The sequence below is a fragment of the Mya arenaria genome, chromosome 6 (genome assembly GCF_026914265.1).
Source record: "Mya arenaria isolate MELC-2E11 chromosome 6, ASM2691426v1".
In the NCBI taxonomy this organism is placed as follows: Eukaryota; Metazoa; Mollusca; class Bivalvia; order Myida; family Myidae; genus Mya; species Mya arenaria.
Window position 1 is genome coordinate 2,729,321 of NC_069127.1, and position 23,610 is coordinate 2,752,930.

The following is a 23,610-nucleotide window of genomic DNA, read 5'->3' on the forward strand; positions in this document are numbered from 1 at the left end:
AAGTCGATACCCTGTAAATTTCAACAATGACAAATTGGAAATTAAAAAGCCGCATTTTATTGGATATAACGTTTTTGTCAAACTGTCTGTATGTTTTGGTTTAACACATGAAGATGGAACATACTATCCTGAAACTGAACCTGAAACCAGGTTGATAAAGGCCGTATGGTAAAGCAGTTAATGCCGAAGTTAATTGCTGTCATTCATTTCGGACATGTTGAGTTTTCGAATATCATTCTGCTTGCGACTTATCATGGCTAACAGGAGATTATATTTCATTTCCGTTCATAAGACACCTAGAAACGATATTGTAAGCACATTGAAAAAAGAAAATGTGATTGTGCTAAGCAGTTTCATAATATGTTCTGCTTCTTAAGATATCACCAAGACAAGAAATTAGATGGGCAACATTTACCAGTCGTGGCAGAAAACAGATTGTACTTGAGCATTTGGAGTGAAGAATAGACATCAGTATTTAAACAGGATTCAAACTCTGGAAAAGCTTTCATCGACTCAATGTACAATAGGCAATGGGAGAAGTAGATTATTCGGTCTTGTAACAATCTTCAGATAACATTTCCTCGATTTACGTTCTTTTTGCATAGACTGCTGCTGCGCAAACATCTTTCTTTCCCTGATGTCACCTTCTATTTTCGATGTTAAAGAACATGTACAATAATTGCTAAGGTGATTTGATTTCAATTGCTTTACCTGTATAAATAATGAGAATATGCCAACAAAACCTTCATATATAAGAGTATAATGTGTTCTGCATCAAATATGTGGAGGTAAATAATATATACATCTTATCAATCGCTCGCCAAATTTGTTTTGCTTGAAAAACAGTAGAACAGAAGATTAATTTGGTGTGGCCTAATGGTAACACTAAACATTTATATGAAAGATACAAAAAGTTCTATATCATAACATATAGATACTAACTACAAATAAAATTACACCGATTTAAAAATCTAAAACATTTTCTAAGATTTCTCTAAGAGACCATATTTATAGACATGTATTCAGTTAAAGTATTAGAACTTAACTGTGTGTAAACCTGTATCAAAACACCCGTGTTTGTTTGTGCGTTGATACATGCAGAACGTCGCCACTTTATTGATTTCAACATCTATGCCGTCTTGGGATCTAAGGTGTGCCTTGTCATTTACGGAGGCAGCTTTATTTTTCGTAAACTTTATTTACATAAGTATAAAAATCGTACAAAATATAAAATACGAAACATAAACGTATCAGTATAATAAATATGTAGTATATAAGTACAAGCTCATCATGTGACAACAAAGTAAATGTGTATGACATAACAGCTTATCTTCTTCTTCTCCTCTACCACCGCCACAACTAATTCCACATACGCCTATTCCATCACCGCCACGACTACTTCAACATACGCCTCCTCCATCACCACCACAACTACTTCCACATACGCCTCCATCTCCACCACCACCGCCCCAGAGGAACTTCTTCCTCCCGCGCTTCCGCAAGCTGCATCACTGCTACCACATCCGCCGAAGCCACCGAATGTTCATCCGTCATACAGTATATGTAATAGATAAGTCTAAGCTAGCCATGTGAAAACAAAGTAAAGGTGTATGATAAAACAGCTAGTCGTCTCCTCCTCCTCCACCACCACCACAACTACTTCCCAATCAGCCTCAATCTCCGCCCCCACCGCCCCCACAGAAACTTCCTCCTCCCGCGCTCACGCAAGCTGCACCACCGCTATCAAATCCAACTCAGTCACCACCTCCTCCGTCATTCCCACCTCCATAAATACCTCTACATGTTTCGTCTAAAAGAAAGTCATCCCAGTCGTTACACATATCATCGACGTCAGACATATCAAAGTCGTTTTCCTGTTCATTTATTCCGTTGCCATCAAAACCTTGGTCATCATCGCCGATATCACTATCTTCGTGGTCATCATTGTCATTTTCATTATCGTCTTTTCCATCATCATACGACGAAATTGAATTAATGACGTGTTTTCCCTTACGGTTGTTTTTGCGTTTCACCGATTTGTTTCGCATGTAGTGATTCGACGGTGTGTTATGCAATATTCCTGCTGCTCTGAAAAAAGTTATCTTGTATCCTAATTGTGTTCCTTTTCCGATTGGAATTTACTTTCGGTAGAAGTTCATGTCCTTCCGTCCAATCTTTTGGCCGCGGGACACAGAACACGTGGAGAAGCGCAACAGAAAATGTTAGGGCAATGTTCTCCGGAACCTCAGTAGTTGAAAATATGTTCACATGACCTTTATTGAAGTCTGCTTCTACGGCATCTAATTTGATAGACCATTTTGTGGATTTAGAGTAATTGAAGGAACAACTTTTATGTTGAAGAGATTTGTCGGGGCAATTCTTATACAAATTAACCAACAGTGCACCTGGATCTCCCTTTACACCACCGGCCATCCTTCGTCTGACTAAAATACAAATTTCGGTGAAATTACCAAGCACATCCAAGCAACATACATTATTTAAATAAAAATGTATTTAAATAAAAACAATATCAAGTATGGCATAATATTGATATTGGTGCAAATTATTAAGATGTAAATTTGGGGTTTATATGTTTATGATACTGATATATATGAGAAAAGCTGCCATCATCCTTGATTGAATCGATAGCGGGACAGCGAGTAGCTTATCTATTTTGTATTACATTGTAATGGATCATTGTATATATAAACACTATATCCCTAAACCAAACCAGAAATTTTACTTAATTATAATTAAAAACAGATAAATTTTCTAAAGCATTAAGCCCACTGTTCTCCGCTTTGTCAGAAACATTTTGGAGTTTGATTTAAGGTGTTTTAGAAGAAATGCATTGGGAATTACAGGTTGTAAAACGTTTTCAAGAATTCAAGACAGACATTTCGACCTTTACACATTGGACAAAATTTTGATATGAGTATTGATCGTGTCTTTTGATCTTATACCCGCCAGGCCACCACTACCGACCCCACTCATCATCTTCTGGTCCTTGAAAACCTAAGCCGAAATGTTATGGTCCTAAATAAAACCGTTCGCGAGTTTGTATTGGGCAAAATGATCATAAAACTGTTAGCCTCCGCTTTGACGTTTGGACTACTGAAAACTGGTCAAGGACAAATTTTTCGGTGTAATCGATAGATTATGAGTTACTTTCACTGAAGTTCATGGTCTGTCAAACAGTTCGCGAGTTATTTTGCAGACCCAAGTTGTATTAGACTGTTGACTGCTATATTGACGATCTTTGACCTATGTACCTCAAATCAAAAAGAATCAAAGAATCAAAAGGGGAAAATAATGATCGATGGCAACATACCACTGGCGTTTACTGGTCCTACCGAGTGATTGTGATGACAGCATTTCCATAAGACTGCTGATCGTGACCTTGACATTGTTATTTGACCTCCTGACAGTAATAACATTACACATCATACTACCTTGCAAGGTAAACCTGCCACTGAAGTTTCATTGCCATAGGTGAAACTGTTCTCGACTTATTTTTAGAAAGACGTGATCGTACATTGACAGACAGACAGACAGACATTCCAACCGTCCTTTTGATCTACTGATATTTGCAAACTAATATGCGCTTTTCTCCAAAATAAAGCAAAACAATTACCAACCCCTGACACCGAGTTTGCCTTTCTTAAATCCATGCCACTCGCCCGTCACTATTCCCCAGTCTCCGTCTGTGTTCTTGATCAACATTGCCCGTTGTCCTAACTTAGGGTTCAATGTCGGTATTTTCGACTGTGGCTTCTTTACCTGGATGTACAAAAAAAAACATCTCATGTCGATTTTATGCGTTTTTGTATTCTGACCCTGAATCAACAGAAGTGTGAATTTAAAAGAAAAAAAAAGAAATTATTTCACACCGTAATCATACTAGTGTGTAATCGTCAAAAGTAAACGCATAGTTTTTAAGATATAGTTTGTTATACGATAAAACCTACCTGTGTTGGTAAAGGAAGTTGTTCATAACCAATCAAGTGAGATATTGCCAGCATTTGATCTTCGTGATACACCTGCACAACTGAAGTCATCAGTGGAACACTATGAATCACACGGATTGTGAAGTGTCGATCAAGCCGTGCATTCAACCTGCAAGTGTGTACATTGTACCGAAAAGAACAGAGCATCAACTTAGATAAAATCATATAAAGCTGATGGTTATTCGAATAATGATCAAATATTGCACCCGAACATATCGTAAAGTAAGACACTTATGAACATTTTGGAACTGATATATATTAAAACACGACACAATTATTAACTTTACGGGCACATATACCTGTGTGTGGCTACAATACAAGAATTGTCAACCCCTCCAGGCAATTTATCAAATGCCACAGGACCCCAAACTTGTCTGGTATTCTCTGGGATGATTGCTTTAGAATACCATCCGGGTGATAAATGCAGTTTCAGAGGATTAGCCTTGATTTCCGTATGCTTAGCTTCTACTGTTACAGCAAAACAGCCAAGTCTAAAACACAGGGTGATGATCCTTGATCCGTCGCCTTCAGTTTCCTTGTAGATTGCTTCAACGTTCAATACATGTTCCATGGACCCTGTCTCCTTTTTGGACGACATAATCAACGCAACGCGACATTTTTCAGTTTGGACCAAAGACAATAGGTTACTACATGAAACTGCTTTGTTTTTAGGGTAAATAACAGGTACACTAACATCCCATTCAAATGTATCATCATCTATTTGAATAGCATTGCTGCTCGTCAAATGGAACAGATGGTCATCTTTGGTTGTACCATCTACTTCTCGAGACCAACAATCAATCTTGAATTTACTTTTCCTTCGGTTGTCTGATGGTGTTCGTCTTGCAATCACCTTTTTAATCGAAACACAACAGTATTTTTCAGACATTTCAAACAAAGACTTTTTTGATATTGTTTCAAGTGTCCCAACTGGAGGCTCTCCGCGATACATTGCCCCTGGATTAACGTATGATTCTCCATATAAATCCTTCCATTTGCGCTTAATATCACGATCGCCTTTGCTAAGATTTGATCCGTCGCTTCTGTCAGTAGTTGAGTCGTCGTGATTTAAAAAGTACCCCAGTATTCTCTCTGTATCCTTCATGTAGGCAAGCGGGTTTTTCATATGTGCGTACCAAATTAGATTAATATCGTAACAAGGCACCAGATAATCACTAACATTTTGTTTCCGAAGGTAGAGGAACTTCTTATATCTCTTTTTCGCCTGTAGCAGATACGGGCGGTCTTGGTAATGAGGCAGCGTTACCTGATAGTAGAAACTAGATTGCCGCTGGACAGATGATAAAATATCATATGACATTTTAGATTCAAAGCTTCCTAACATAGTTTCTTCGAACGTATCCGAGTAGTTGACGTTAAACGGTTCATCTCCGCACAATTGTTGCCAATAAGAAGCACTCGTGTTCAGAGCAATGTGCCTTTCATAGCTGCTTTTTTCTTCATGGTCAAGCACGATTCCAACAATTGCATTGCAGTCTGAAATTGAAGGGTCATTATCATTTCAAGACTTATAAATTATAATTAATTTGTAAAACCAAAAAGATCTTTCACAGAGGTAGCACGCCCAAAGGAAAGGGGTTCCAAATAAGCCTTTGGCTTTCTTCTAAAGCCTTTACTTGTATTATGTACGTACTGTTGTATAAATAAATGTATTATAAAATAAATACTGTTTAAACAAGAGACAGCGCGCCCGACTATTCCTCCGCTTTTAAGTTTAAGGATTGCAAAAGTTTGGTAAACAACACATGGATAACTGTAAAATTAACCCGTAAAAAGGGGCAAAATTAAAGTTATCATACCTGATTGTATAATAAAGTCTCAATGTTCAATGCATGAAGTAGTTGCAGAGTTATATGTGCTTACATGGAAAACCTTAACCAGAATTTCAAAGTTGAATACGAAAGGGGAAAATTTTATATTATGCGCAGGAAAACGTTTTCTAATTTGATAAATTAAGAAAGTCGGACGGTAAGGAGCTCTTGTATGAAATGACAATATAATACATAATGTATTTTCTGAGATTTTGACCCAAATGTGGTAACATGTAAAACATTTGTCTAACTTGGTTTTTGAAGTCGTTTGTACAGTTGAGTATCGAAGCCTCAATGCAATAAGCCCAAGTAGTTGCTCCGATACTATGTGTGCTTACATGCCAAACCTATACTTATGTCTAAGTCGAATAAATATGAGAAATTATTTGCATTATATTGTAATAAATGTGTATATGTTGTTGATATTTGGAATTGCACCATCATTGTATGGTTAATTTTCATACCAATAATTCATACATGTGCATCCATTCATAATCTGATTATTGGGTCTGTGTTAACATAATAATTACCTTAATATCTTCTGAAGAAGTGCTTGTTAACATTAATTCCTAATGTTGTTCCGAAACTGTCATTTAAGCCGTATTTTGCTTAGATATTACTTAAAGGTGTTTATATGTAAAATCTTAACTAAGGTGTGAGGCTGACCGCGACCCCAACGCAAGGGTGGGTAGTATAGATTTCCTTATTCTTAGATGGCCAAGCTTAAAAGGACAACAGTTATTTCTATAATATGACTGCAAGCAATAGTTTTCGTACCTGCATTACAATATGAAACATATATATATATATATATATATATTATTCCTAACCTTCTAAATAGGCCCTAGGAGTAAGCATATGACAATGCCACACCCAGTGGATATCCAGCGGTGCACATAACGTTTCGTCCGGATATTGAGCCGCTAAAGGGAGCCAGAATTTTTCGTACCTGATGAACATAGAATATAACATGTCATATTTGTTTGACATTTTAATTAGCATGTGCGAAAATAAATTCAGATTCGCATTGAGGATAATAAGACTGTGTTAAGTATTTGAATACCTGTAAACAGCCCGTTTTATATTCTTCAAGTCGTAAAGACGTCTGTTTTGATCCACTTCCTTTAAGAAGTCAACCAAGTGGATCGCTTGTGTAACGAGATTATAACAGTCACCGATCAGGCAAAGCTCTTTCGCCTCTTCCGCCGGAAAACCCATTTTTTTCCAAATTGCAATTGCTTTAATTTACTTGAAACAAAAACAGTCTCCTCCTTTTTAACTTTCTTTAAAGTGGCGACTTGAAATCCTTCACACAAATAATCTAGCACTGAAACATAATTATAATAATCATGAAAAATATTGTTATTGAAGAGATATTCTATTTCACTATGTGAAAACCTGGTTAATAAAATGTATAAGTCGACAAGGCAAGAAACTATAACCATGAGCTCGGAGAGCTTTTTAAGTCGAATAAACTAAAACAGTAGTTTCGGTGGTATTTGCAGCGCTGCCAAACGCGTTAAAGCATCGCTTAATCACACAAAATAAAAGTCATTGATCTCGTCGGACGATTCAACTACAGGATAATTACGGATATTAAGATATATTAGTTATAAGTTATCATTTATCTGTCATTTATCTGGAAACGAAACAAACTTACATTTTCAATAATTCCGATTTATGATTACACTCTTGATATGGAGAAGACCAAACTCAGTCTAACACTTGCAGTTTGTTCTCGCTAAATCCCCATGGTCTATGCGCTCCAAGAGAATTTGATTTATTGTACAAATTATAAGGTTATTATATAGTTGTTACTTCAACTAATGTCTACATCGAAAGATGTGTGTGTCTTCGCGGTAAATTATCCTCAGATCTTTATGAGATAACGAACACATGATTAAATTCATAAAAATAAAAGCATTTTATAATACAGGATATAAAAGGGTTGGGTAGGTGTGTTATTTTGAAATTATTATGAAGTCAACTGACTGTCACGACAAAGATCAAATAAAATAACCGCGCATTCATTCCAAAAGCAATTTCATCAGAGACAAAACACAAGTTGCGAAAAATTATAAACTCATTTTACATATTCTCAACTCGAAATATTGGTATCGACAGTAATATCGAGGTTAACGATAAGCACCCAAGATAACAAGCCATTGAAAAAAAAATACCAAAAACATCTCCAAATTTGACTTTCAGCCCGTCAATAAATTCACTAAATGAATTTCCACAATATCAACCCTAAAAAGGCTACTGGGATGGACCGATTACTACCAAAAGTTATTGTAGCAGGGAAAGAATCACTAGTTCTACTTTTTCGCAACTTGGCAAACACAGCAATTAAACATTGCCAATTCCCGGCCGAAAACCCTCGTCTTTGCACAAGTAACTAGTTATGCAAGAAAGATGACCCATTTATTGAAAAGAATTATAGACCAGTCGGCATACTACCCACACTTCCAATAATTTGAACGAATCATACAGTATCAGTTAGTAACCTACTTTGACAACATTTTCAACCAATACCTTGCTGCTTTTAGGTCAAACTCTGGATGTCACACTACACTTCAAAAGCTTGTGGAGGACTGGAAGTTAGCTCTTGATAGTGTAACGGTCCGCTGTAGGCAGCGAATGTGCGTTCGTAGTATAACATTCCGTTATAGAAGGAATTACGTTCATAGTACGTATGTTTACTTGGTAGGTAATGTGCAAATTAGCAAAGCCCGGGTTCCGTGTGGATTGAGAATTTACTGTAGCTTTTCTCTGAAGGGATCTGTTGTCCCTGTCTCGCACGTTACAAATTGTGGCAGCCGTGTGATATTCTGCCGGACTGGAGTTGCCTTACCGATGAGATTCCCATACCAAGCCTCGGGACGAGTCTTCTCGGAGGGGAAAGTAATGTAACGGTCCGCTATTGGCGGCGGATGTGCGTTCATAGTAAAACATTCCGTTATTTCATAGTACGTATGTTTACTTGGTTGGTAATATGCAAATAAGTGTGGATTGAGAATTTACTGTATATAAAGACCAGTTGACCCCTTCATGGTCGAGCATGCTTTTATCTGAAGGGATCTGTTGCGTCTTTGGTCCCGCACGTTACAATAGCAACCATTATGTAGAGGCCATACTGATGAACAAGTCAAAGGCTTTCAACGTCTCACAGATGTACCATGTGGTCTACTGAAAAAGTACCTCTGAAATTAGACAAATCTCTTTCAATCATATGCGTGCAAACCCAGATAATGAACTGTGCGGACACTTTATACGTAATGTCTGTATGAACATAATATTTTGATCGTCTATGCAATAAAGGTAATTGTTGTTGCTGTTGTTGTTGTATAATGAAATTGGGAATTAAATTTGAATATAGTTCTATAAAAATAAGGTTCTAGAAGAACTGTTAAGTCTATCATGAATATTTTGGGCAAAGTAATATGTTAGTCTTTGTTTAAAAAGTAGCAAAAATTGGGGGTAATCTCCAACAATTTGTGATAACCAAATATAATAGAATCCCGATGAACTTGACATGTATCTACACTAAAAGTAGTCGATAAATGATTCTTTAATTCCTCCATTAAAAAATATGACAGTGATAAAATGTATCTACACTAAAAGTAGTCGATAAATGATTCTTTAATTCCTCCATTAAAAAATATGACAGTGATAAAATGTATCTACACTAAAAGTAGTCGATAAATGATTCTTTAATTCCTCCATTAAAAAATATGACAGTGATAAAATGTATCTACACTAAAAGTAGTCGATAAATGAGTCTTTAATTTCTCCATTAAAAAATATGACAGTGATAAATAAGTGACATTTACAAGTACAGTCAACACAGTGAAACAAATAATTACTTTTAAAAACACACACAAAATGAACAGAAATTCAAATGAGTGTATTATGTTCAGTATGCATGTAATAACATAGGCTGAAAAATTGAGCCGATGACCTGCTGGGAAAATCGTAGTACCGTCTTCAAAATATTTACTCGACCATTGACGCTGAGCGTACTTGATCGAAATCCTGACATCATTTCTTATAATTGCTTCAATAATGCATTTGACACAATTCATCACACTGTTTTGCTGCAAGTAATAAACTTAATTTTCGCCAAAGACACTGCCTAGTAGTATCGTTCCAACGACAAAATATGTTTTGAAATCAGATAAAAGTGTGCATTTTGTAAAATAAGGCCTGTTGAAAATTAAATAAGAGCTAGAGTCACCGTCCTGCAATACGTATGCTGCACAAGATTTATTTGTCTGAGCCTCCATAAAATACATGTTGATATTTCATTATTAATAGACAGAAAATCACGCCAACTGTCTTCACTCAATAGTGATATTCTGTGTAAGCAACGACGGGACGGACACCAAGTGAGCGGGTAAACAGCTTACTATTGTTTTTCCTTTTAAATATGTTTTCACGAACAAGAAATAATGTCGTGATATAACTTAAATGTTTTGAAGGTCACCTTGTAGGTTATGGTACGTTATCCAAACAAAATAGCTAGTACTTGACATTATACCTGTTGCGTTCCAGGTTGCTACTGTTAAAATGGTATTAAGTACTTTACACCTCGTATTGGTTCCTTTTAAAGAAGCCATGGTTGTGAAGGATTTCGCTTAAAGGACGTCGGAAGTGGCGCCATTTCCATGTTGTACCTGGGACCTATTCGACCTCTGCCTGTCCCAGGGCTGGCACGTTTTATCACGTGGCCCGAACTCCGGATCATCCGTGAGAAGAGTGGCAGTGTCGTCACTAACGTTTAAACGTGAACGATTTCGTTATAACGCCGACTTGGAAACATAGCTACATTAGTAACGTTTGGGTTGCGTTTATCGATATAGATGGCAAGTCTTTCATGGAATATGTAAATACGTCTTACATTCGCAGATTGTTTTGAATATTAACTGTCTGGGGCCGCATTTAAAAAAACAACTTCGATTGAAACTAGATTTAAAATTAGAATCCAAGTGTTTTGATTGGTCTGTATATTAAGCTGATCAATAGACTGAGTGGAATCACTGAGGCATGTCTAAGGAAAAAGATAAGATCAATATTGAATACTGGCCCAGATCTCGACTTTCTTGTGTCCGTGAACGTTCAACGTTTATTAAACTCAGTTTGATGTTTGTAGCCGACCTCTGATGTAAAGATGTCTGGCGTAAACACGCGTCGGGATGCGCTTTGGATCACTTATTGTGTCATTTCCGTTATACTCATTGTCGATGTTTGTTATACATGTATACGTACGTGTATTTCATGCAAGCGCTGTCTCTGAGGCGTGAGTTAATGCTTCGCTTCAACTAAAGATTACGTTTAAACGTATAATCGACATTCTGGCTTAGACTTCGAGGGGTTTTGCACGTACCTCCTCTATCCCGAGATCTGACTTTCGGTATGACTGCAAGATATAATCATCACATTTATCAACAGGGTTGGTATCAAACCAACACTGTATTTCCTGGTTTTGTTTGATGTCTAGATGAATATACTATTTGTTTTCATAAACATTTGGATTCACTAAATTATAAATAATTAAATATCCTTTTCACATGCACGCATCAACAATGATATGTAATATTTCTGTACTCTGTGTTTAGATTATGTGTTTCGCTCAACTTCACTTACAAAAAAGTGTTGTTCGTACCTTTAAACACGGACTGATCGAGCTTGAAAGTGTACATAGTGATGTCATTGTGTTACAATGAACGGGGATTATTGATCTTCATAATTTAAGTCTTAAAGATATATAATTCAATCAATTGTATTAAGAAATTCAATCAAATGTATTAAGAAACGGCAACAGGTAAATGTTTCTTTTTTCATAAGATGATTTCATCAAGAAAAGCATTCTGATTTAGTTTCATAAATATTGGACCAGAAATATTTCAACTAATATGTTCCCAACATTTAATCTTAGATTTGACCTAGTGACCTAGTTTTAGACCCCATGTGATCCACTTTTATAATGCGGTGAGATTTCATTACATTCTCTACAAGTCTGAGCATAATCTGATCAAACATTATCATACAATATGGTTCCAGACAAAAGAAAAATATCTAAGATTTGACCTAGTGACCTTATTTTTTCACATGTGACCCGGTTTTAAATGTGTGCAAGAGTTCATCAAGGGGAAATTCTGATTAAGCTTTATAAAAAGTGGAGGGTATATAATGCCTCTAAAGTGTTCCGAGGATTTTTCGAAGATACGATCTTGTGACCTAGTTTTTGAACCCATGTGACTCGCCTTCACAAGCGATTGAGACTTCAATCGTGGGAAACATTATGACCCAAGTTCGAACATAATCTTACCATTCCTTACCAAGATAAGGTTCTAATGATACGGTTCCAGACCAAAATGATTGGACCTAGTAAACTTATTTTATAATGTGACCAAGTTTTAAGTTTTCAATTTGTCCAAGAATTCATCAAGGGGAAATATTCTGATGGTTTGATAATGATATTTTTTAATATTTATATTTGCTCTAATGACCTAGTTTTGACCTAATCTGACCCACTTTTTTCAAAGCGGGGACATTCTGATGTTTGAATATTATATGACCAATCCCTACCAAGGAATTGCTCTGCGCAGAATAAGTGGCTGACCGACAATACCAAAACAAATTCCTCCTTTCAAAACCTTCAGTTCGGCGGGGTATAATGATGCTATTTATATATATAAAGTATGTATGCACTGTGCTGTTTGTAGAGTTTTGTGCTGTTCTATGTTTCTTGTTTGTGAGTTTGTGTTCTATGTCTATGGCGTTTTCCCATTGCCACTAAACCGGGTTTATGTTTAAACTTTTTGCTACTGAGCATGTTTCTGTAGCTTTTTGCATAAATGTTTATCAAAATCTGTTAAAATCATATTATACCAATAACATTATGAAGTAAATGTTGGCTCTGGAGTTAATAGTGTGATCTGGCTGTTCGCGACATGAAAGTATGACGCTGCAAACAATGATCGCTATTTGTGTCCCATGCTAGGCAGCCTACACAAAATTAACAAGTGTTTACTTTTATCAAAGATTGGGAATTTCACCACAGTACATCTCTATCTGTTCCATGTACATTATATAGTGTTTCCTAGTTACACTCAGACATTTAATGAAATGAATAAACAAAGAATATTGTCAAATGCTTACACAATCCAAAGTTATACCTATATAGCCTGCCTACACCATCACAGTGGCATGCAGAAAGGGTATGCAGAAAATTGATGTTGACCCATAAAAAAACTCTGCCAAACCAAATCTGTACACTTGTGTTAACTTGCATGACCTTGACCTTTGAAGTGACTATTTCCAGGTTAAATATAAAATATTTTAAAAAGTTTTTTTATAAGATTTGACCAAATGACCTAGATTTTTTTACCTCATGTGACCTACTTTTAAAGTCTTCCAAGATTACATCAAGGGGAAGATCTGACTGAACAAAGCCTGACCAATCAATATTGACCTAATTTCTGACCTCATGTGACAAGTCATTGATTTTATCAAGGAAAACATTCAGAATAAGTTTCATAAATTTAAGACCAGACATATTGCCTCTCGAGTGTTCAAAATATTCCCTAGTCACCTATAACAGTGACAGTTTCACGAGTATTAGACCAGAAAACCATGTCTATACTGTGTTCCAGTTTTTTTCTAAGATTTAACCTAGTGACCTTGTTTTTTACCCCATGTGACCCACATTTATAGTGGTCAAAATTTTATTAAGGGGGACATTCTGAACTTCATCTGACTAATTCGTAGGAAGATATGGTTACCAACAGAAATAGTGTGGGAAACAGAATGATGGACAGAAAGGCAATTAAAAACAAGAGCTGTAACAGAGACAGCGCGCTCGACTATTCCGTCGCTTTTCAGTGTAAGGATTGAAAAGTTTTGGCGAAACATGCATGGATCACTGTTAGATTAGATTTCAATGGAATACATGATGTGCTGAGATATTAACAGTAATGTGGTTACATGCAAAAAATTTAAGTGTAATAATAAAGGCCCATTATTTGCAAAATACATTTATCTAACTTTGTTATTCAATTAGGTTGGGTGGTTGAATACCATTGTACAAAGTCTCAATGCAATACATCAAGTAATTGCTGAGATAATATCCTATGTGTGCTGACATGCAAGACCTAAACTAGAATTTCTAAGTCGCATAATAAAGGGGCAAAAATTATATTATATGGGAGATAGAGTTATCTAACTTGATTAAATAAGAAGGTTAAATGGTTGGGAGCCTGTGTGTAAAGTTTCAATGCAATACATGATGTATTCGCTGAGGTATTGACTTAAAAGTGGTTACATGCAAAACCTTAACAAGAATTTCTATGTCAAATAAAAAAGGGGCCAGAATTTAATGCAAACTAGAGTTATCTTACTTTGTTATTTAATTAGATTGGATGGTTGAGTACCATTTTATAAAGTCTCAATGCAATACATTCAGTAGTTGCTGAGATATTAACTTAAATGTGGTTACATGCAAAACCTTAGCCAGAATTTCCAAGTCGAATAATAAAGGGCAATTATTTTGCATTAAATGCAAACTAGAGTTATCTAACTTGATTATTTTAGTAGGTTGGATGATTGAGTACCATTGTATCAAGTCACAATGCAATACCTCAAGCAGTTGCTGAGATATTAACCTATATGTGTGCTTGCATGCAAAACCTTAACCAGAATTTCTAAGTTGAATAATAAAGGGCAATTTTTTGCATAAAATGCAAATTAGAGTTATCTTACTTGGTAAATTAAGTAGGTTGGATGGTTGAGTACCATTGTATCGAGTCTCAATGCAATACCTCCAGTAGTTGCTGAGATATTAACCAATGTGTGCTTGCCCACACCTTTACCAGAATTTCTAAGTCGAATGATAAAGGGCAATTATTTGCATTAAATGCAAACTAGAGCTATCTTACTTGGTAAATTAAGCAGGTTGGATAGTTGAGTACCATTGTATCAAGTCTCAATGCAATACCTCAAGCAGTTGCTGAGATATTAACCTATGTGTGCTTACACGCAAAACCTTAGCCAGAATTTCTAAGTCGAATAATAAAGGGCAATTTTTTGCATAAAATGCAAATTAGAGTTATCTTACTTGGTTAATTAAGTAGGTTGGATGGTTGAGTACCATTGTATCCATTCTCAATGCAATACCTCCAGTAGTTGCTGAGATATTAACCAATGTGTGCTTGCACGCAAAACCTTAACAAGAATTTCTAAGTCGAATAATAAAGGCCTATTATTTGCATTAAATGCAAACTAGAGTTATCTAACTTGCTTTATTATTAAGTAGGTTGGATGGTTGACTACCATTGTATCAAGTCTCAATTCAATACCTCAAGCAGTTGCTGAGATATTGACCAATGTGTGCTTGCACACACCTTTACCAGAATTTCTAAGTTGAATAATAAAGGCCTATTATTTGCATTAATTGCAAACTAGAGTTAACTAACTTGGTTAATTAAGTAGGTTGGATGGTTGAGTACCATTGTATCAAGTCTCAATGCAATACCTCAAGTAGTTGCTGAGATATTAACCTATGTGTGCTTGCACGCAAAACCTTAACCAGAATTTCTAAGTCAAATAATAAAGGCCTATTATTGGCATTAAATGCAAACCAAAGTTATCTAGCTTGGTTAATTAAGTAGGTTGGATGGTTGAATACCATTGTATCAAGTCTCAATGCAATACCTCAAGTAGTTGCTGAGATATTAACCTTTGTCCGCTTGCATGCAAAACCTTAACCATGGGGTGACGCCGACGCCGATGCTTGGGTGAGTAGTATAGCTCTCCTTATTCTTCGAATAGTCGAGCTAAAAACTATCCCCCCTCGAAACAGTTGATTCGGCAGGTGATAAAAAGCTACATTTATATTGTGCAACACCTGCGTTATGTAAATAAGAGCAACAAAACACACATTATTATGTTTTCCAGAATTTAATCGGCACTGATTTTCATTCATATTTACACTAAAATATTGACACACTTATGAATATCCCTTTTTTATAATCTGCAAGATTGTTTTCATTTTTTTGTACAATATGTGTTGATGCACTTAATAATTTGACATATAAATACTTCAGAACTGCTTTAGAAAGGATACCTAACCACACTATTTAGAGTTAAAGAGAAATTTTACCGGTAGTTTATTTCCAAACCATAACATGAAAATATTCTTGAAATTTTATTTTGGTTACAGTAACAATTTCAATAGTTAAGATGATTTGGAAGGGAACTGCCAACAAAGCTAACCCCCTGGAGTCCTAATTAAGAATGAATCTAAAGATCAACCTTGACCTGTACACATGTATCTTGGACACGACTTGCTGTCTTCACATAGTCAACACATCAACCAAGTTATGTTAAAATCCCCCAACACATGGCCAAATGAAAACCTTGACAAGCCAAAAAAACAGCTGCCCACACTCAATGATAAACACACATTCACCAAAACACCATTGCAGGAACTATGTTGAGCTGATCACAAGCAGGCTATCCAAAATGTGTTCATTTGTATTGAATACAGTTCTTTGAACATACTCCATGTACATGTATATGAAGTCAATTAAGTGATGTAATAGTTCCTAATATAATGCTATTGTCATAAATGTAAATGTATACACATAAAATACAAAACAATTTGATATCCTATAATCCTTTCTCATTAGCCCATACTGCCCATTTGTTGCAAGCGCTGTGCCACTGCCCGACTCACTATCCCACTGGCCTCCAAGTACACATCCACACATTGTCCCAGGCATTTCTAAAAAAAGCAGACAAACATAACAAAACAAGTCAATTTCACATTAACCCCCTCACATAAAAAGAAATTGCATTTGAGCAGACCTGGCCAATGCTCATTTGAACAGTTTACAACTTTTGCATTTCTAATGCAGTCAAATTATCTCAGATTTACTGATCTCAGGTTCCATGTGTTGCAAATACTGGGTACAGGTTCTCTAGTTCTATTTAAAAGATGACAGTCAAATCGAGGGGTGAATGCGAAAAGGTTCTAAATGACATTAAATAAAGAAGAAGACAGAACCTTTTCACTTTCACCGCTTGAAATGAAACTACAGTAATGACCTTGAACTTCATTTAATGACAGAATTTCAGTCATCTTGTACAGGTTATTGCAAGCTGCCGACATGTTACAAGTTGCATAATCAAGTGTTTTTTCTCAACTTTATGTGAACAGGGCCAGTGCCCATAAAACTGTGAAAACAGCAACAAAATGTCTAAAATTTTGATTTTAAAATAAACCATGTGGTTGATTTCAAACAAAAAGACAAGATCCCCCTGGAAGATCATGTGTTTTAAGAAGAAATTTACGAAATTAAGACTGCAGTTAAAACTATCTGTTAAAGTTGGCTTGCTTAAAGCTAAAAAAGATGGGAATTTTGATAATACCTTTACTGTAGGGATTTTTCAGATCCATTTTCAGTAGACAGAGTACATTTAGTTTATCTTAAACCTTACCATGGCGCTGCTTTCTAGTCTAAGCTGTTGCCTACAACAGTGACCTAATTAAACACTGATGTACATGTAGGGGGTCATCATATATGTTATAAGTCATAATAAGGAAGTAAGAAGTGTTTGAGCTACAACGGCCAACCCCTTTGTAGTAAAATGTGACTTGAAGGTACATACGATCATCGTATCACATAAGTAACTTCTAGATACCCTATTCTGACTATGTTTTATGCATTATTAAAGTCTGGGGTTGGTGGCATTATACATACTTGCTGGTTCTTGTCAAGAGATGATCCTGGCTTTGTTACACATTTTCTGAAGCATGAATCCACTGCCTCCTGGTAATATAAAAATGCACCTTTTATAAGAAGTTGCCTGAGAGCCTCTCTTCAGCTCACAAATACAAACATATGTACAAGATCAATTTGTTTTGGAATGCTATTAAAGGTGGGGGCATGTCCCATAGAACGTGTTACAACATGTATCCATCTCTCCTGGTTATTTTAGTAATTTTAAAGTCATAATGACGTTATATATCTATCAAGCGTAAAAAATGTTCGTTTCCACTAACCCAACCGACCCTGTTTCCTCCTCCTGACCCTTTAATTTTTTGGCCATATTGTCGATTTTTTTTTCGTAATTTGTGCATTTTTTGAGCGCAAATAATAAATTTTAGTTGGGAGAGAAAGCATCAACCATAGCCGCTCGTGTAAGATAGGTTCATCCCAACCCTCACGTGGAGTGTTATGCAGAAACAAGGGTTACCTTGTTTCTGCAAAACACCGTACGCTCAGGTCGGAATGAACCTATCTTACACTCTCGACCATGGAAGACACTTATAATCTTGGGACCAATATCTAATCATGTGTCACTGACAAACCGGACTATAGACATTACGGACCAGACATAAGGGACATTACAGACATATTTCGGGACATTAAGAACCATGATTTATAATTTTACAAACAGTTTGTTTTAACTTTATAACGTTCCCTATTTGGAGACAGTATGGACCATGATTTATAATAATGTTTTAACTTTATAACTTATATGACTTTAATGATAAATACCATGTCTGTGTTGCTAACTTAGTAATTATGTGGAGAACTGCGCGTGATTAAACTCTGCTGTTACCTGTTCAGATGCAGGTTTTACTGAAAGTAGTCACATAATTGATTTTTTGCACACCTTCAGGTGTGCTGATTATGGATAAATTGCACACCAGCCCTTACGACGGTGGAATCCAGTCCGTAATGACCCATTTTCAGCCCTAAAATATTCTATTTTTAGTAAGTAAACATATTCAATAATTAGAGGTCAATATACGGCGCGGGTGTGCTGTCTGTCCATAAAGGCACACCTGGTCCGTAATGGCCCGAGGGCTTTAGCCCAAGGGCCATTGCAGACCAGGTGTGCCCTTATAGACAGACGGCACACCAGCGCCGTTTTTTTTTAACCTTTTTATTGCATACCATGGTGTGTTTTTTTTATTTCATTTTATAAGAAAAACAAAACATTTCCTTTACTTTACAATACAAATTCATTGATTGTTTTACTTTAATTTGTTTAATTGGACAATTATCAAATATCGCACCGATTGACCTATGACGTAGCAATTGTATTCGTGAGTCATTGTGTCTAGGTCAAAATAGTGTGGTGTGGAATGATAAATACTGGTTAAATTTAAGATATTTCCAAAGGTAAGGTAATTTTAAACATAGATATGCTATATAACTATGACTATTTCCCCGGCCATGTTTGCGTTGCTAATTACGTCGAACTCTGCCGTTACCTGTTCAGGTGTGCGATTTACCGGAAGTAGTCTCTTTCTCATTAAGGATTTTTGGCGCACCTCGAGGTGTGCCGATTATGGATAATTGGCACACCATTCATTACCGCAGTAAAACCTGGTCCGTAATGACCCTCTTTCAGCCTAAAATGTTACTATATATAGTAACATATGCATAAATAAAGCATAAAGACTGGGGGGGGGGTTAAAAAATGTTATAACTAAACATTATAAATCATGGTCCGTTATGTTTCTCTTATATGGTCCACACTGTAATGCCCCGAAATATGGTCCGGCCCAATGTCGCAAAATATCATATTATATGGTCCGTTATGTCTGATCCGCTACGTCCATGGTCCGTAATTCCTTATCACACTACCAGGGTAGTCATACAGCAATTTTGAGAGGTCTGTTTTGTACGTGAGGTGCACTGCCACCACTGATGAAGGTCATCATGTTGAAATTTAGTTTGTATTAAAACTGACACTACCTCAAGTTTCTTCGCAGATTGTTGCATCATAATCTGTTGTTGATATTGATTGAGGGCAGTTTCAATGTCCTCGCCTTTATTTAAGCCCGGAGGCGATCCCGATGAGAAATTCATGTCTAGTAAAAAAGTAAAATAAACTTATATAAGTTATGCAAATTCTAACATGTGCCAATGTTTTTCCAAACAGGTCGGGTAAAAAATATTTACGAATCGTTTTTTATTGACAAATATATGCACACCAAAAATATGATAATACAACAATTTCCTTGATACTAATAAATATTTTTGTGTTTAAAAAAAAATTGAAACGTTTTAAACGTTCCAATCGCTTTATAATTCCATCTTTGTATGTATTTATTTTTGGTGGATGACAGCGACAATCTAATTCGCATTAAGCGGTGCATTAGTAAATATTTCATGTCGTTGGTGTGAGCTGTCAATTCTCTTGAAATTTCATCAAAACTTTTCAATGTCGTTATAAAGGCACAGATTTTACGTATTGAAGGTAAGCCACTGCTAAGTTTCGATATTAGTTTCTTATATTTTTGTCATGTTTAGTTTCACCGTATTGTGAACTACTTTAAGATTCGGCTTCCTCATTTCACTTCAGTTTTGTTTTTGACACTGACAGGTTGGAAACATACATGTACAAATGAGAATGAGATCATATTTTAAAATAGTTGGTGCTTTAATATCTGCCTTTACATGTTGATGTTCTATTTTGTAAAATAAAGACTTAATGAAAACTTACTTCTTAACTGATAAAGTAACTTTTGATTTAGAAGGTTTGGATGAGTCAGTATTTTAACCATAATAACCAGGGTTGTCAAAAGTTTTTGTCTAAAATTCAGCGCTTCAGTTCCTGCATTCTGGGGTATTTTGGGAGTATTTTTAAGCCTTTACTTCATAGATACGCAATTTTACTTAACCGCCCATAACTTCATAGATACGGAGATCCACGCTTTATCGATAGCTTCATAGATACGTTATTCTACGTACTTGTAATATAGGGTCATTTATTTTCATATCTGTTGCTTGTTTATTTGCTATAAATTCATTTTCATGAAGTATAAACATCGATTAATACAATGCACTAAAAAAACCCACTATGTTACTTTTTTAAGAATTTTGGAAAATCGCGAAATAAGGTCATTGGTATCAAAGATGCGTAAAACGTTGACTGCGCAGGTTTGTGGGCATTCCTGTCTTGTTTTCCTCGTCGAAATTTACACAATGCTGCAAGTTATAATTAACTACCGGGTTCTAATAATACAACTCTATTTTATTGTTCATGCGCCTGACGTCACAGGTCATGGTTCAGAATCGTGTCAAAATGTCAGCAATGTTGGATAAACAAAAAATCATCTACTGCGTCTACAAATACTCCTTATCGTAAGATAATGTTTCAGTTTATCGGAAAATTTTAAACCAGTCAAGACAATGCTCTAAATATCGAAAAGAGATGTTAGAGGTAAGGAACATTTATTACAAAAAAACTCGCGATCAATGTTGTTTTTTTCTTCCCAATTTGAACCGGCCCATACTCCATTTGAAGCGTCCATTTCGCCTGGTGACCGGTTCTTATTGACAACCCTGTATAACATGAGAATACCCAGCTTGAGTAATGTGATTACTTAAAAGGAATTGCTCATTTTTTTGGACATAAAATTTGTTTCCAGGTAATGCATCTGAAAATACTTATTTCATTATTATTTTACTTCATGATATCGAAATTGCAAAACAAAAATTCAATTTATAAACAAAAATGGTTTTAGTGGTGTGCAAACCCACACCTGTAATGTCGAGGAAAAATTGAAAAACAGACAAATTATTCATTAGGCCATCAACAAATTATAACACACTTGAAAATTGTAGACTTCAAAGATAATAATAATAAAAAAGGGCCATTTCTACCTGAGTCAAGCAATAATCTGTCAAAATTGGAGTAGTATCCCTCTTTTATGGAGCACATGACTTTTTGTTCTCTCAGTATGTTAAATACAGATTTAATGTAATAAGATTTAGTGTAATTGAATATCAATACTTTTATCACCTAAGTGTCCACTTCGGGTACTTATTTAATACATATGTGTACATAGATTGGTGCAGACTGAATTTGTACTATAGGTAAATTACCAATACAATTTCAGTATCCAACCATTACCTTAATGGGTTTCATTGTTTTGCTCCTTTCTTGACTTTCTGTAGATTCATTAGATAACTATAGATGGTCCATTTTGATTGTGAGGTCAATACACTAAAGGTCAAGGTTGTAGTTACCTTAGCTTGAAAAAAACAACAGCTGACTGTATAAATCCAGTGCTCCAGGTAGGCCTAATTAGCAGGGGGGAGCACCCTGCTGTCCTTTTCCGGCACCCTGCTAACTTTTTACGATGCCCTGCTGTGCACTTTTGTTTGACAGAGCCTTCTTTGATGATTATGAACTATATTTGATATTTATTGCACATATTGTAAATATTCAGAAATAAGTATAAAAATAATAAATATACATAATTATGACACTTACAGCTGAGGTATTAATAATAAAATATAAGTTTTGAAACTAGTTATAACACATACACAGAATGAATTGAACATTGACCCTTGCAAGTGCCCTTTTAAGGTTCATTCAATGCAAATCAGAAGTGCCCTTTCTGACCTAGCATCCTGCATCCATATTACTTGATCCTTTAATCCACAATCTTAAAAGGAATATTTAAATTGGGTTTGACAATGATGGATGCTCCCAACAAGCGACTCACCCAATTTCCAGAATTATAGTTAATATTAAAAGCAATGGTAACGGCAAGAATATTGATCATGATGTGTGTCTGTAATTGATAATGTTTTCCTTTTTTATCACATTAAATCATATAAATAAGTTGTGTTTTAATACATGTAGGCAAAGATGAGCGCTCTCTCAATACTGGCAGAGGAGTGTGAACTGCTAAATGACAGCAAGTACAGGTCCTACATAACCCAGATTGAGAAGGCTCTGAAGAGCTTTGACAACACAAGTGAATGGGCGGATCTCATCTCAGCTCTTGGAAAATTAAATAAGGTACAACATGCACCTTTGTGCCTGTATTATATGACCACTAGTATTTATTTATGTAAAACATTGAACTTGCTTAAACATGTAGGTCTGTTTCTTTATAAGGACCTCATTCATTTTATGTTTGCAGAGATATTTTAAATTGTTTTGAAATTGATTTTTAATGAAAAAAAATTATAAGCAAACAGCAACTGGCAGTAACTCGTTTGAACAAAATTTTGTAATTTCAAATTTAAAAAAAAGTTTAATAGCGTTGCTAACCCTAAACGAAGCATTTTCTTTTTTCTTTTTTGAAAATAATATCACAATAGAGGTCTTATTTTAACTTTCTATGACAATTTATGATCTATCAAATTCATTGAAATAAGCACTGTCATCACTTTTCACATGTTATTTGTTTTCAATGTCCTATAAAATGTGAACTAGTCTCTTTAACATATATATCCAATGTACAAGTACATTGCATTGTTCCCCATTTTCCACCATAATTGACAAACACTTACAGGGCTTCCGTTAGAGGAATTTTGGAAGTATATTACTGCCTAGAAATGGGTAAAACTTCCAAAAATGATTCCTTGGAAGTACAAAAACTTCCATAATTTTGAAGAAAACTTCCAAAGTTGAAAGCATGGAAGTTCAAATTATCAAAACCTTTTGTCAATATTTACTTTTATAGTCATAATTTCAATCAGTTGAAGTGTTTTTAAGAAATGAATTATAATAATATAACGTGCAAACTATTTGATTTTTAATATATTTGTTGAAAAATAGTTGAAAAAGATATAGTATTATGAAGACTTTAAACTACATTTTTTAGTGTAAAACTTCCAAAAGTGATAGACTGGAAGTTCATACTTCCAGTTTCAATTTCTTAATGGAAGCCCTGCACTTACGTTTAGTGTGTGTTTTAATATATAGTTTAATACCTTTAAAGCTTGATA

General features: G+C 35.5%; 2 protein-coding genes across 7 annotated transcripts in view; one reads left to right on the forward strand and one right to left on the reverse strand.

Moving 5' to 3' along the window:
- Nucleotides 1–15,780: 15,780 nt before the first annotated feature.
- On the reverse strand, nt 15,781–19,817 carry LOC128238593 (uncharacterized). Its single transcript, XM_052954670.1, has 3 exons — nt 19,615–19,817; nt 17,605–17,673; nt 15,781–16,625 (listed from the first exon to the last, which is right to left on the reverse strand). Exons 1-3 carry the CDS (start codon nt 19,726–19,728, stop codon nt 16,527–16,529), a joined length of 282 nt encoding a protein of 93 aa, XP_052810630.1. The 5' UTR covers nt 19,729–19,817; the 3' UTR covers nt 15,781–16,526.
- A 219-nt stretch (nt 19,818–20,036) lies between these two features.
- LOC128237416 (protein dopey-1-like) overlaps nt 20,037–23,610 on the forward strand; it is a 33,111-nt gene continuing 29,537 nt past the window's right edge. For all 6 annotated transcript variants that reach the window (XM_052952936.1, XM_052952937.1, XM_052952939.1 and 3 more), the window contains exons 1-2: nt 20,037–20,119; nt 22,517–22,675. In XM_052952936.1, the coding sequence (XP_052808896.1) occupies nt 22,523–22,675 (153 nt within the window). In that variant the 5' untranslated portion in view covers nt 20,037–20,119; nt 22,517–22,522. The remainder of the gene's footprint in view (nt 20,120–22,516; nt 22,676–23,610) is intronic.